The sequence below is a fragment of the Candida oxycetoniae genome (assembly GCF_023343755.2).
Source record: "Candida oxycetoniae strain CBS 10844 chromosome Unknown scaffold3, whole genome shotgun sequence".
Taxonomy (NCBI): Eukaryota; Fungi; Ascomycota; class Pichiomycetes; order Serinales; family Debaryomycetaceae; genus Lodderomyces; species Lodderomyces oxycetoniae.
This window is the reverse complement of record NW_026055368.1, coordinates 397,127-411,839: the sequence shown is the minus strand read 5'-3', so window position 1 is coordinate 411,839 and position 14,713 is coordinate 397,127. Positions and strand designations below refer to the sequence as shown.

Genomic DNA, 14,713 nt, shown 5'->3' with positions numbered 1-14,713 from the left:
CGATAGTGTGGATGCTCCTCATTAAAAAGAAATAAATTTGTAAAAGAGATGATACCAGTTGTATCTACATACCAAAAAAGTAAGCTCGTGTGTGTGTAAAACACCAATTACAACTAACCTAAAAATGGCAAAATCTCCTCCTTGGTTAAATAATTGTGTCTCCTCTGCCATCACCTCATTAATTTGAAAATCGCATTATCAGCTTTTTTTTTGCTTGTAAATTGTAGTAAAAATTTATCACTTGATTATAAAAGTTATTTTACAAGTAGTTAAGCGAGATCTAGAAATCTGGCAATTTCTCCACGTCATGGGCTCAACCTGGCAACTTCTACACGCCATGGCTCAATCTGAGGCAATAAAAGATCTACTTCCCCTACAAGAATTTTAACAATCATTTATTTTTCAAAAAAAAAAACGTTGTAAACGTTAGTCACGTGAAATTGTCAAAGAAATTAATGCCTCGCATAAAACCGCTAAAAAATCAAGGGAAACCATTCAATGCTAGTGCACCAAACCAAACATAAAGATTATAATAAAACGATACTAATTTATTTTACTGAAAAAAATTTTTTTTTTTTTTCTTCAGTCTCTACAAGCCACAGTTGAAAAGGTTTTGCATTATTATCTAGAAAACAGTACCGATGGAGATGAAAAAAAAAAAGCTTATATTGACCATGATTTATTCGAATAGAAAGAAAAAGTAGAATAGTGATCATTGTTTGAAAGTAGAGGGCAACTGCTTTGTGATTGCTTGTTTGCTTGTTTGCTTGTTTGCTTGTTTGCTTGTTTGCTTGTTTGCTTGCTTGCTTGTTTGTTTGTTTTGCTTGTTTTGCTTGTTTTGCTTGTTTTGCTTGTTTGGTCTTACCAAAATGACTAAATCGGTAATATTTCAAAGACTCAAATGGGGTTTTTTACCCGTTCGCAGAATTGTTGATGAAGATGAGTTTGGTAACTTTATTGATGTTATTGATGGTACAGATCAAGAGTCTACCAGGATTGTTGATGCTACCAGGTCTACAGAAAATAAATCTTATGTTAACGATATCGATGCAAAGTCACAAGAGTCAAAGGTAATTATAGAACGAGAAATTGCATCAACTCCAGTTTCATCAAATGAACCCGAGTTGGAATTCCGTGACGAAGCACATCGTCCGTGGTGGAAATTCTTTGATGAATACGAATATAGAGTCAACTCGAATACGAAATCGGGAAGGAAATGGTATAAATGGTTTCACGACGACGATACTCCAGCTGAACGCAGAGTGATTTTGAAAATTGATTTATTATTAACTTTCTATTCATTAATGGCGTACTGGGTGAAATATCTAGACCAAACAAACTTGACCAATGCATATGTGGGTGGAATGAAGGAATCTTTGAACATGGAGCAGAATGATTTCGTTAATACTCAAGTGATGTTTAGTGTAGGTAACATCATTTTCCAAATCCCATTCATATATGTCTTGTACGCACTTCCTTTGAACTATGTGTTACCAACATTGGATATTTGTTGGTCGATTTTAACTGTTTGTTTGTCACAAGCTACAAATGTTGCAGGATTGAAAGCAATGCGGTTTTTCATAGGTGCGTTTGAAGCACCTTCGTATTTTGCTTATCATGCATTATTTGCCTCTTGGTTCAAAGGAAGCACAGGTGAAATTTCAAGAAGAGCTGGCTTTTACTATTTGGGTCAATATTTGGGGATCTTGACCTCGGGATTATTATCGGGAGCAATTGAAAGGAGGATGGGTGGAGTAAACGGACATGAACCTTGGCAATGGATTTTTATAATTGATGGTATAATCAGTATTGTTGTTGGAATAATTGGTTACTATATGATTCCAGGAACTCCAGAAGATTGCTATAGTATTTTCTTATCAGATGAAGAAATCAGAATAGCTAGAAGAAGAATGAAAAGGGATCAAAAAGATGCAAAACCAAGAGAAAACGCATTGGGACATTTCTTGGATAAAAGTATTTGGAAAAAAATATTTACAAGTTGGCAATTTTATGTAGTTGGATTATGGAACATTTTCTGCTGGAATAACTCAAATGGATCCTCGGGTGCTTATGCATTGTGGTTGCAAAGTTTGACAAATGAAGATGGCAGTCCTAGATTTAGTCCCGGAGTGTTACAAGATTATACTGCATTAACACCAGCCTTGGGATTAATCTGGTTATTTTTGACTTGTTCATTTGCTGATTTCTTCAAATGTAGATGGGGAGCTATAGTGTTTTCTCAAGTGTTTAATGTTTTGGGCAATATCCTACTAGCTGTGTGGAACCTCCCAGAGAGGGTTAAATGGTTTGCTTGGTGTTTGCAATATTTTGGTTGGGCAATGGCACCGGTGTTGTATTCATGGCAGGGTGATATTTGCAGAAAAGATATTCGTGTGAGACAAGTGATTTTGATTTCAATGAATGTTTTGGCCCAACAATCAACTGCATGGATAGCAGTGTTGGTTTGGAAGACCGTGGAGAGTCCTCGATTTTTAAAAGGTTACTCGTTCACTGCTTCTAGTGGATTCGCATTGACTATTTGGACATTTGTCGTTTTATGGTTTTACAAACGGCAGGAAAAACAAGATGCCAGAGCAAATGGTATTGTACTCTATGACTCAACTAAGGAAGACTTGGAGGATGTTGTGAAACATACCAAGGGAACTGGAACTGAAACTGAAACTGAAACTGAAACAAAGAAAATTTAAGATATAATCTATAAACTATAAGCTATAACACTTTTCTGTAATATATTGAATAAACCAAATAGACGTGTAAATTTATATATATTTATATACACCAAGAACTAAAAGACCAAACGGGAGTCATAAAACATACCAATATACCAAAAAAAAAAAAAAAAAGTAGGCTAATAACAACCTTTAAATGTATAGCGTCCTAAATATATATGGTTTTCCCTATTGTTACTTAGAATCTTTTCCTTACAAAAGGTATCATCATAAAACCTAACTAAAAAGAACTGAAATTAAGAACGTAAAAATCAAAAAAATCAAAAAAAAAAAAACAGTAACGTAAAAAACACAGAAAGGGGAAACAAAAACTCTTCTTCATCAACACCTAGTTTGTGTGTGTGTGTGTGTGTGTGTGTGTGTGTGTATGTGTATGTGTATGTGTATGTGTGTGGTTGCGTGTGTATATATGTGTATGTGGATTCGCCTTTCTTATGTTGTCCCTTCATCTTGTATACCTAGATTAAACCATGGATGATTTAATGCTTCCAACGCAGTGATCCTGTTCTCAGGATTTATAATAAACAATTGTTTCAACAAGTCAATAAAGAACCACCAAAAGGTAAAGTTGCCAAAGTTGATTAAATGCTTGTTTTTCTCAAAATTTTGATTTAAAGAAAAATCAAAATCAATATGGAGACCAATTCTATAACTTATGAACAAGTCAATTCTTTTTAATTCATTTACAGAATTGACAAATTTTTGTGGCGTTGATATCGTAGGAAACCTCAAGATTAATGAGTTTGCCAATGTCCTTTCATCGTCAAATATCACATCATCATCAAATGAATCGTTTTCGTCCTCATCTTCTTCACCTTCCTCGTTTTCCTCTTCCTCACCCCCCTCCTCCTGCTCTTGTTCACCGTCATTATCCGATGATGATGTGCAGGAGGTGGTTATAGACGTTTTCTCATATCCACCACCACGACGTTTATATTTGCATGTGTCATAGATGTACTCATTAGTGAAATACTCTAAGCCGCATTCATTTTCTTTGAGTTTGGATAGTTTAACCATACTTTTATCTATCCTATATCCGCAAATCTTCTCAATCATTGCTAAATGTTCAAGATTGTCGTGTGTTTTGAAAAGTGGTTCTCCAATAATTAGTTCAACCAATATACACCCAATAGACCACATGTCGCAAGGATAAGACCACCCTGTACCCAAGACTATTTCAGGGGCACGGTAATGGCGCGTTGATACAATCAGAGAGTGGTACTCGTCATTAAATATAGCACTACCAAAATCAATAACTTGAATCAATGGGTTTTTCAATACCTTTGACGTTTTGGGTACTTTTTTCATAGAGCTTCCTGATGAATTATTAATCTTGGTATAAGCGGTACTTATTGTTGAGCTGTAAAGTGTCTTTTTGGCGTAGGAGTCATCGTGTAATAATATGTTCTCTGGTTTCAAATCGGTATGAATCAAGTTCAAGTCATGTAGAAAAGTCACCGATCTGATTAATTGCTTTGATATAGCTTGGATGTGACTTCCTGGGAAGGGAATAAACTTGTTATTTTCTAGGAAATCGTATAGTGAAATTTTCAACAAATCTGTGACAATGCAAATATGACCACGGTAATCAAAGCATTCCCGCAAATGGATACAATGATTTTTGTTGGCGTTATCAAATTTCTTCAAAGTGGATAGTATCCTCAACTCTATTTTCGCGGCATCACGGTATTTTTGAATGTTTCGTATAATTTTAATGGCAACATGTTCACGATTTACTTTGTCATAACATTTAACCACCTTGCCAAATGTTCCTTGACCAAGAAGTTTAATAATAATGAATCTATTAGCAAATGGTTCGTTTGGCTTTATAATGTAGTGTCCATTTTCGTCATCACAGGGTGGCAAGTTGTTTTGGTGCGGTATGATGTCGGTTTTAATATTTCCCAATTTTGGGGTTTGTAAAATGTAGTTGTTTGGTAGTTTATTGTAGAAGCATTTCACCTGGGGTAACTGAGGTAAAGAGCTTGTCCTTTGCTTCTTAGCAAAACCGCTGCTTTTGTTTTCATCAATTTCAATCTTGTTAACATTGAATAGTTTATATGCTGCAGCTGCGTCTCTATTGACCAAGATTGAATCGCTGTTGTTTCGTTTGCTTCTGGGTATAATATCCTTTTCTTCAAAGATTATCACGTCGTCGTCCTCGTCGTAATTGTCCCTTTCTTCATCCTCCAAAACAAACGTATCGGCTTCATCATCGTCATCATCCAAAATTACGTCATTTTCTTCCACCGAAAGAAAGGGATTGGTAAATTTGGACTTTTTTGGTTGTATTTGGGTACTGCCAATGTTATGGACCGAGCCTAGATAGAGGGAATTGTGACTGTCTTCAATGATTGTTGATGACGAATTACTATTGCTACTGTCTTGGAATGGATGGAAAAACAGGCTCTTTTGATGATACGATCCTTGGTACATGGAGGCGTTCGTTGATTGTGAAGTGAACTGGCGTAGCAGCAGCAGCAGCAGCAGCAGTTGCAATTGATGAGGATGGTGGTGAAGAAAGAGGTCTTGCTGTTGCAGCAGCAGCAGCAGTTGTAGTTGTTGTTGCAGTTGTTGTTGTTGTTGTTGTTGTTGTAGTTGCGGTGATTGCTGTAGTTGCAGTTGTTGTGCTTGTGGTGGTTGTGGTTGTACTTGTTGCAATGACTGTTGATAAGCGTGGTGATTGATTGACGAGGAGTCGGAGTTGACGAAATTCTCGCTGTACCCCCTAGGTCTCTTTCTATTTGTTAATAGGGACATAACTGCTACTTGAAGTAACTTTCTATGTTACCAGTGATGGAAAAAATTTTGGTCCCGTTGCAAGTGTGTGGTAATAAGGCTACTTGAATTTATAAAATTTACTCCTTTTGGGGGGGGTTGATAAAGTAAAAACGCAAACTTAATTGCTCAGTAGTGTATGTGTGTGATGTATGAACACGGGGGTTTAGTTTAGCAATTGGGAGACAGATCATTCAATTCCTCTTTGATAAGGAAGAATTGAAAGAAGAAGGGGGGGAAAAAAGATTGAGCACGAGGTGGAGAGATGCTGTGAGGCGATGCTATAGAGTGAGCAGGTAGAATAATAGACGATAGGCGTACAGACTGCACAAGGGGGGGGGAATGGTTGAGTAGACGTATGCGCTGCTGTTATTCCTGTAGAAAAAGATCATACAATAAAGCAATGAAACCAATACACCAATAATTAAGGGTCTACTTTTTAGCAGGCGAAAAAAAGATTTCAAGAGTCATTTGACTATGCACCATATAATTTTTCTATAGAAAACCCAATACAATAATTATGTTTCAATATACCAAAATTAGAAAAAATATTGGGCCAAGACGAACCTTTGTCTAAGAAAAGTGGTATTTATAAGGTGAAGGATTTATTGAAACTTGCATGAAGGAGAAAGGGAAAGGGAAAGAGAAAGATGGAAAAAGAAGAATGATTATTTAATGGAGTTTTTTTTTTTCTTCATTGCCCACAATATCCTTCCCCCTCGTTTAGAAAACTGTATAATACTTTTTGTATCACTTCAATTCATTATTTTGTATCACTTCAATGTGTTATATTTGTATCACTTCAATGCGTTATATTTGTATGTTTAGATCCTTTTGTTGACGACATTTTTTTGTTATGAAAAGGGTTGTTCAGCAACCACAAACATGCAGTTGACTACTATATACACAATAGGGCACAAGGACACAGAAAACCAATCTTTGTAAGGTTTTCTGAGCTTTCCCCAATATGTAGCTAATCAGCGGCTATATGAAGGACTTTCTCCTTCACCTCTTCTCCACCTTTCTAACTCCACTATGTATTTTTCTCCTTTTATTTTTCACTTTTTAATAACTATCGAGCGAAGCGAGATAGTGGAGAACATCGACAAGTTACGACACTACAAATGGATGGACAAGTATAAATGGATAGACTACTACAAACGGATAGATAGATTAATAGAAAAGAACAGTTCTAAACCAGTAGATATGATGGGAAAAAAGCAATTATAGACTAATCTAACGCCCCTAGGTCATCTCACCGATAGATGTGCATTTTCTATTTATATACTTTTAAAATCTTTTTCTCAAGATTTGCTTGGGGCTTCATCTTCCAAATATATTTCTAAACTCTTTGCGTTATAACTACAAGTCCTAAAGACTATCGAGCAGAGCGAAATAGTGGAACAGCACTAGCTGACACTATCAACACTATCAACACTATCGAGCGAAGCGAGATAGTGGAGCAGCACCGACTACACCGACTCTATCGAGCAGCGACACTGTTGAGCGGCGCGCTATATTGCTCTGCTAGATAGTGGAGCACATTAGCTCTGCTCGATAGTGGAGCACATTAGCTCTGCTAGATAGTAGAGTACATTAGCTGTCATCGACACTATCTCGCTCTGCTCGATAGTGGAGTACATTAGCTGTCATCGACACTATCTCGCTCTGCTCGATAGTATAGCACATTAGCTCTGCTAGATAGTGGAGTACATTAGCTGTCATCTCTCTGCTCGATAGTGTCGAGGTAATAATCACAAACACCAACTATGTCTTTTCTCTCTTTTTGCAGATCATCAATTATTTTTTAGATAAACATCTGTTGTTGTTTTTAATTCTCAAATTGTATTTACACAATCGCCGAGATTTCAAATACGAGCAAGTTCCAAAATGTAAATTGGTGAGGATTGCAAAACTTGTTATCTTTTCAACTATTTAACAAAAACACAGCCACGACTCTTGCTATAGAGTTTACTGTCTAAAATACATTTCCATTGTATGAAGAGTTGCTTCTCCACTTTTCTCAAATCTTGCCACTAAAGCATGAAGAAAACTTAATTTGTATTGATTGTTTATCGTCTTTTTCCCATGTGTTTTGAAATTAAAGTTTACGTTTAATTTTCAGTACAATGAAACTTACTTTATTTGAACGCAAGTGGCAACTGTTATCCAAAAATGGCTGAATTCGACGAGTTGACCTTTTTATGACTTGGGTGCTGGAATCAGACTTTATCAACTTTATTAGGTCCGTTTTTTTTTCTTTCTCTACCACACACGGGTTTGATCCTCTGGCTAATGTTTAACAACCTACGGATAAAGGTCGCCCATAGGTTTTGAGAAATAGTTATAGGCCAATTTGCTACTAACCACATGACAAGATTAGTCAATTTAGATAGCGCAATCGAAAAATAAAATATTTGGTCCGCCTCTAACCTAAATTTTTTTTTTCCCAACCATTTTTCTTAGAATCGTATCGTAATAGACCCGTATGTTCAACCTCGAGAATCCTTAAATTCTGTGAACTTCGAATAGGGGGATGATGTGCTTTATCTGTGTTTGCTGTTATCACTTAATAAAGTGAACCAACCAAAAAAAAAAAAAAAAAAAAAAAAAAATAAATAGAAAAAAACTNAAAAAAAAAAAAAAAAAAAAAAAAAAAAAAAAAAAAAAAAAAAAAAAAAAAAAGATAATATCAAAAAAAATCTAATCAAGAATCGACAGAATATCTTGATTCTAATTTTGTTTTTATTTTTAAAGAACTTATAAAAATAGAAATCGTTAGTTTTATATTTTTGAGAGTGGTTAACCAATACTCCATTGCAAAGATCGACTGCACAGTTTTTCTAAGGCAAAGTTTAGCTGCAAAATTTGGACCTTTGAGATCTGGGACACCTACGAAAAAACAAAAAAAAAAGATAAATTGGGGGTTGAGTGTTTTGTAAAGATAAATTGGGGGTTGAGTGTTTTGTACCCTATAAAAAAAAAGATATATGCTGGATGTCGTATCATAACTGATAAAGATCATGATACGTTTTTCAAGTAAACTTTTGTGATTTGACAAAATTGACAGGGAGTGGAAACTTTTGAAACCTTAATCAATGAAACAAAACAAAATGTAACTAATACTAAAAAAGAATAATAAGCACCATAGTACCACAAAATAGAACTGCAAAGAAACAAGAGACAACAGAATGAAATTTGAGTTCACCCATTTAACAGAAAAAGGCAAGAAGGGTAAAAGTAGTGAGGTTGCATCTGAAAACATGTATGAAGAATAAAGCAGAGAAAAAAAAAAAATAGAGTGTTTGACCTCTGATGATTCTAACCCCTCAAAAAAAAAAAGGGAAAAGAAAAAAAGACAAATGTGGGAAACAAGATGATAGTCCTGGTTTGAAATGCAAATCGGAATATGCTGGACCCGGTGGGTGCTTTGGAAACAACCCCGTGTGTGCTGCACGGCTGGTATTATGGTTGCAAAACTCATCTGTACATCCCCTCCCCTACCCCTAAATTTCTCCTCACCCCCCCGCCCCCATTTTTTTTTTCCTTAATAATTTAATTGTCCACTTTTATTTTACTAATAGGACTTTCTACATATCTGTTAACTTGACATTAAGGATGCTAAAAACACAATATTCTCGAGAACTTATTCCAACATTGAAAAACGGTTAAACTTTTATTAAGTACAGTAGTGACTCTCAGCAGTAGTTCTTGTCTGCATTTTACTAATTCAAGAAATTTCCACTGAATAGGAGTCTCTTGTTTGTAGAGTATCATTTTTACTTATTAATTTTCTTTCAAAACTTTAAAGTCTTCACTAAAAAAAAAAACAATTAAGATTCAAGTATTCAAGAAAAAAAAAACTAGTAAGGTGGATTCTTCTTCATGAATGAGGAGGGATCACACGGATGGCAATAGCGACAGGATAGAGAGCAGTGGTAATAGTGAAAATAGCCAAAAGAGTGTAAACCGTGGAATCGATGACGATAGTAAAAAAGTCGGTAGCGATTTCGAGATCCAACAGCTTTCAAATAATGAAACAAAAAGTGTACAACTTCCATCAATAACCCCGCTGAAAAAAAGTCCAACTTTGAGTCTGAACTCGCCGCATATCTCGAATTCGACATCAACTTTACATAATTCCGCGCTGGAGAATCATTCGCCACTGCCGCGACAACTACAGAGAAAATCCTCCTCTTATCATACACATCACCATTCAAACAATGAAAAACAACGAGAAAGCAACAGTATTCAGCCATATTACCTACAAGCACAGAAGCAAGAAGTTGACATGGAAGAACAAGTCAATGATATAGATAAAGCTGTTATTGTCAAACTGCGGCTACCGAAACGATATTTCTGCAAAACTTGCAATCAGGGATTTACAAGAAAACACAATATGGTAAGTCACGAACTAATTCACTCCTCCCTGAAACCACACATTTGCACTGCTTGTAATTTGAAATTCAGAAGAATTCATGACTTGAAAAGGCACGAGAAACTACATACTGGAGAAAAGCCATTTTCGTGTGACAAATGCTCAAGAAGATTTGCGAGACCAGATGCGTTAACAAGACATCAAAATTCTGCTAATGCATGTACAGGCGCCGTCGTCACCTCCGCCGCTGCCAACACGACTAACTTTACTGACGACTCCTCTATTTTACAAAGGCCAGCTTTAACTGTGAATCAACAAGCAGGAGAAGATTTAAGTGGTAGCTCGTTATCTTCTAATAATGACGAATTCAGCTCAAGTGGTAATAGCTCCGCTTCCACTGGACACTCGGCGAACTCACTGGCAAACCTAGCTAGCATACCAACACTAAAAAAACTTGGTATCTCGACATCGAATTTGCAATTAGAATCTAAAAAATTTGGAAATCAGCGACATAATAGCAATCCGCCAACCACCACCATCACTACTACTACTAATACTACTACTGATACTTTACCAGTTCGAAGAAACTCATTTCCACATAAACTTCCCTCAATCAATAATACCTCAGAAATCTCCCAGCATCAGATTCTTCCCCTACCATTCCATCTGTTTTCTCCCAATAATATACAAAACTCTTTGCAGACCTCGTCTCAGTCCCAGCGGCAGTCACAGCAGCAGTCACAGCAGCCACAGCAATCTCAACAGTCTCATCAGTCTCATCAGTCTCCACCACCACCACCGCAACAGCAGCTACATCCTCCACCATTTCCACCACTTGCACTATCGATATTGAATAATTCTTCAATTCAGCTACGACATAGTAAACATTCAGGTCGTACTGATCAGTACCAAGGACAAGTGCCATATCCATCGCAACCAATAAATTTTCCAACTAGACCCCCACCAGCGCCGCCGCCACCAATGCCCCCACAACAACAACAACAGCAGCAGCAGCAACAACAACAACAACAGCAGCAGCAACAACAACAACAGCAACAGCAACAGCAACAGCAACAGCAACAGCAACAGCAACAGCAACAGCAGCAACAGCAACAACAACAACAACAACAACAACAACAACAACAACAACAACAACAAGCATCAGGACAACAAACTTCTGGTTTACTGTCACTTCCTTTGATAACCAGCTCAAACAATAAAGAAAACTCGTCACATCCTATTATTCCTCCACATCAACATCATCATCGTTATCAGCACCAACACCAGCTACATAATAATCTACACTATACCAATAACTCTGAAACTCGAAACTCGGTTCAAGCATTATTATTACCACCACCGTATTTTACACCAAATGCGCAAGGATTAAGAGAAGTTCAGTCATCGAATGCCCCGCCTCCGCCTCCTTCATATCAACAGGATATTCGACATATCATGAGGAATACATTCAAACTGAATGACCGAGATATTTCAATGCAACAGCGAGAGAACAATAACTTGCCAGGACAGCCAGAGAACAATAACTTGCCAGGACAGCCAGAGAACAAAAACTTGCCAGGGCAGCCAGATGGTGGGTATACTCGACGCCCCTCATCATCGATTACAGGGCCAAATAATGAACAACAACAAAAACCACCTCATCAAGATGGTCGTGTGGCGCAACTAAATCGAAATATGGCAGTAAGGTCCGATGTCGGTATTCGAGGCGTAAGCACAAAGGAAGATTTACAACAAAAAGAAACATATATCCCACTATCACAATATCAAACGCTAGTCGAGTATACCAATTCATTACAGGATAATTTGAATCATCTATATACTAAAATTGCTAATTTGGAGAATAATTTAGAGAAAAGCCTGCCGAAATAGGGACTTTAGAAACGAGGCAACAACGAGGTTATAAAGAGGGCTTTTTTTTTTCTTTTTCTTCTTCCCAGAGAACTCGGTGATATTAATGTTTATTAGAAGCAATTTTAATTTTTTTTTATTTTATTTCAAAGCCAACTATTATGCGAGTAATGAGGTGTGGATTTATGTGGAGTAAGTATAGGTAACAAAGAGCTAATCCTCAAAATGTGACGATAACTCACTTTTCTATTTTTTCTCTTTCAATTAATTAATAAGTTAATAAAGTGTAAAACCACTTAGTATATATAAAAACTGGGCAAAACTTCAAAAAACTAGGGGTTCGTATTAACTTCCAAAAAACCAGGGGTTTCTAGTAACTTTCAAAATAATATTAGGGGTTTCTAGTAACTTTCAAAAAATATTAGGGGTTTCTAGTAACTTCCAAAAAACCAGGGGTTTCTAGTAACTTTCAATAAAATATCAGGGGTTTGTAGTTCACGTAAATGGTGGCTAGTCATTTGCACTTCCCTTTCTCTTCACTCTTGAACCGTTTTTCTCAATTATCATCTTATCTTAATGGCACAATAAATAGATAGTTCGTGTAATCGAATCAGGAAAAAAAAAAAAAACTTCCTAATATGCATTTTGTTATCTTATCTTGATTTGTTTTCTTACTTATACGTCCTAAAGATAAAGACAAGTAATAAGAGATGGGTCAATTATAAAGCTAAATTCGACTCGCCAACTTAAAATTGTAGTGTGTTTTGTAGATATACACGGTTCAATTAGGTCAGTAGGTTCGCTCTGCTCGGTAGTGGAGCAACACTGATTACCACCTAACAGCCCTTTGCAACAAGTTGCTCTCTTTTCTCATTGACCTTGATTAACCGCGCTTTTACCATTGTAGTATTTTTTTTTGTTCCTTATACTCCTGATCTTTTTTTTTTATATATATCCCTTAAATTAGACAAGGAATCACCCACACTACAGTACAAGTTTTCTCCTTAATTTGGCTTTCTGATTTGTCGATATTGATACTGGTTAAACTACTTATCGCAGAAATCGCAAAAAAACAACCCAAACACACACACACACACACCGCTCCCCCGGTTTTACAGAACAAATCTTATCTTATCTTATCGTTTCCAATCCCCCCTTAAGCTCTCCTTTTTTTTTTTGTTTTTTTTTTTGGAAAAAGGAAAGGAGTGACACACTTGGTTTAAAGCGCTTTTTGGCAATTAGTTGAGTAATGCTGGAGGCAAGTATACAAGCGGAAAATTCGTCCAAAAAGAGTGCTGTTGCTGGCTCTGGAGGTGGTAATCCAGTCGATGAAGATTGGTCAGTTATTTCGTCCTCTTCGGATTTTGATGACGAGAGATCAACAACGAGCTCTAGCGGCCAATATTTTGTTATCAACAAAAATGACGAAAATACCCAGAATGTGGTTAGTGGCGGTGGTGATGACGCTGGTAGATCCGTTCTCAAGGTACCCAAGTTATACACTGAAAGTTATATTGAGAACAGACAGGGGGAAGGCCAATTCCTAAGCTATGATTCGCACAGTGATTCTCGCTCACCTGTGCTTTCTGGTCCAAGTTCAGACCTTGGCTCAGGTCCCGGTTCTGTTATAAGTGATGAAATGAGCAGATCAATCAGTATTGGAACAAAGATTAGGTTTTTTGAGAATTTGAATCTGTTTAACGAGTCAATTAAACAAAAGTCAAGTGATATTTACTCTAATTATGCAAAAGCCAAACTTGACCAATTGAATAAGTATATTAATGACCAGAATGCGTTGAATGAAGAGGAGAAGGACGACGACGACGACGAGGAGGAGGAGGAGGAGGAGGAGGAGGAGGAGGAGGAGAGGGAGGAATCAGATTTGGATAATACAATTGAGTTGAGCAAGGAAAACAAAAATCAAACTCTAAATCTGCCACAGCCTGAACTAGTCGCTACTGCTGCTATCTCGCCAAATAGGAAATCCAAAAGGCCAAAGAAAGCAAAAGTAGAAAAGGTAAACCGTTGTTGCTTTAAGAAAATACTGGAGTTTATGGATACACACTCAGAATACATAATCTACTACCTAATAGCAGCGTTTTTTGGTATAATAATACCCATTGTATACCTATCTTATTCAAATTTACAATTATCGTTACCATTTCATTTATCACCTCCTCCACCGCCAAAGACCCTTACCACGTATGACAAATTAAACAATTTCTGGAATAGCATGATATACGAAGAAAAGATAACAACTAACAAAAGAAGAAGTTTTCTTTTGTTTGGACATGAAAAAGTAAAAGTCAATAAGTTTAAGGAATATGGAAGCCAGGTGCAGAAGTCGTTTGTGTCTTTATTTCATAAGTTTGACAGTGCTGAATTGATAGATTCAGTTGCTATCGAATTGAAAAATGCCTTGTTTTTCACCAATGCAAAAGTCAACATCATAATGCACAATCTCAAACGCAATGTTTTCTCTAGACTAGATGCACACGAATCAGTAAAACATTTTCTGATAATAGGCAAGGGGGTATACAAATCTGGCAAGGCCACTCTTAAAAGAGTGCTTTCTGAAGGAGAGGTTTTCCAGGAAAAAGTTGCAAAATCTCTTAAACAAGGCTTTCAACTTTCCAAACAATTTCTCTGCAAGAGTGCAGTTGGAGCTAACGAAATAATGGATAGATCATCTATGTTGTTAAAAAAATGCACATTCCCGGGATTATTCCAGAAAAAAACAATCTCGGGAAACAGAATCATTAGAACAGCTAGATCAGTATCTACACTATTTCATGAGAGTTTATCAAAGGTAAAATCCGAATTGCAATCTCAGTCGATATATGTTATACAAGATGTCCATCGAATTTAGACAATTTCTTGCACATTGTTGTTCTACCCCCACCCCCCAACAATAACAACAACAGCAGCAGCAACAACA

At 36.6% G+C, this 14,713-nt stretch overlaps 4 protein-coding genes across 4 annotated transcripts; 3 read left to right on the top strand and 1 right to left on the bottom strand. All coding sequences in view use genetic code 12, as the record gives it.

Annotated features, from left to right (window-relative positions):
* Positions 1 to 869: 869 nt before the first annotated feature.
* On the top strand, positions 870 to 2,708 carry SEO1 (putative permease; the record flags this gene model as incomplete). Its single annotated transcript, XM_049322374.1, has 1 exon — positions 870 to 2,708. The coding sequence occupies one exon, from the start codon at positions 870 to 872 to the stop codon at positions 2,706 to 2,708; it is 1,839 nt and encodes a 612-aa protein (XP_049181795.1).
* Positions 2,709 to 3,182: 474 nt separating this feature from the next.
* KNS1 (serine/threonine protein kinase) lies at positions 3,183 to 5,510 on the bottom strand (the record flags this gene model as incomplete). Its single annotated transcript, XM_049322373.1, has 1 exon — positions 3,183 to 5,510. One exon carries the CDS (start codon positions 5,508 to 5,510, stop codon positions 3,183 to 3,185), a length of 2,328 nt encoding a protein of 775 aa, XP_049181794.1.
* Positions 5,511 to 9,417: 3,907 nt separating this feature from the next.
* OFI1 (Ofi1p) lies at positions 9,418 to 11,796 on the top strand (the record flags this gene model as incomplete). The annotated part of the gene is made up of 1 exon (XM_049322372.1): positions 9,418 to 11,796. The coding sequence occupies one exon, from the start codon at positions 9,418 to 9,420 to the stop codon at positions 11,794 to 11,796; it is 2,379 nt and encodes a 792-aa protein (XP_049181793.1).
* A 1,228-nt stretch (positions 11,797 to 13,024) lies between these two features.
* Positions 13,025 to 14,644, top strand: KGF56_001266 (uncharacterized protein; the record flags this gene model as incomplete). The annotated part of the gene is made up of 1 exon (XM_049322371.1): positions 13,025 to 14,644. One exon carries the CDS (start codon positions 13,025 to 13,027, stop codon positions 14,642 to 14,644), a length of 1,620 nt encoding a protein of 539 aa, XP_049181792.1.
* Between the last annotated feature and the right edge of the window lie 69 nt (positions 14,645 to 14,713).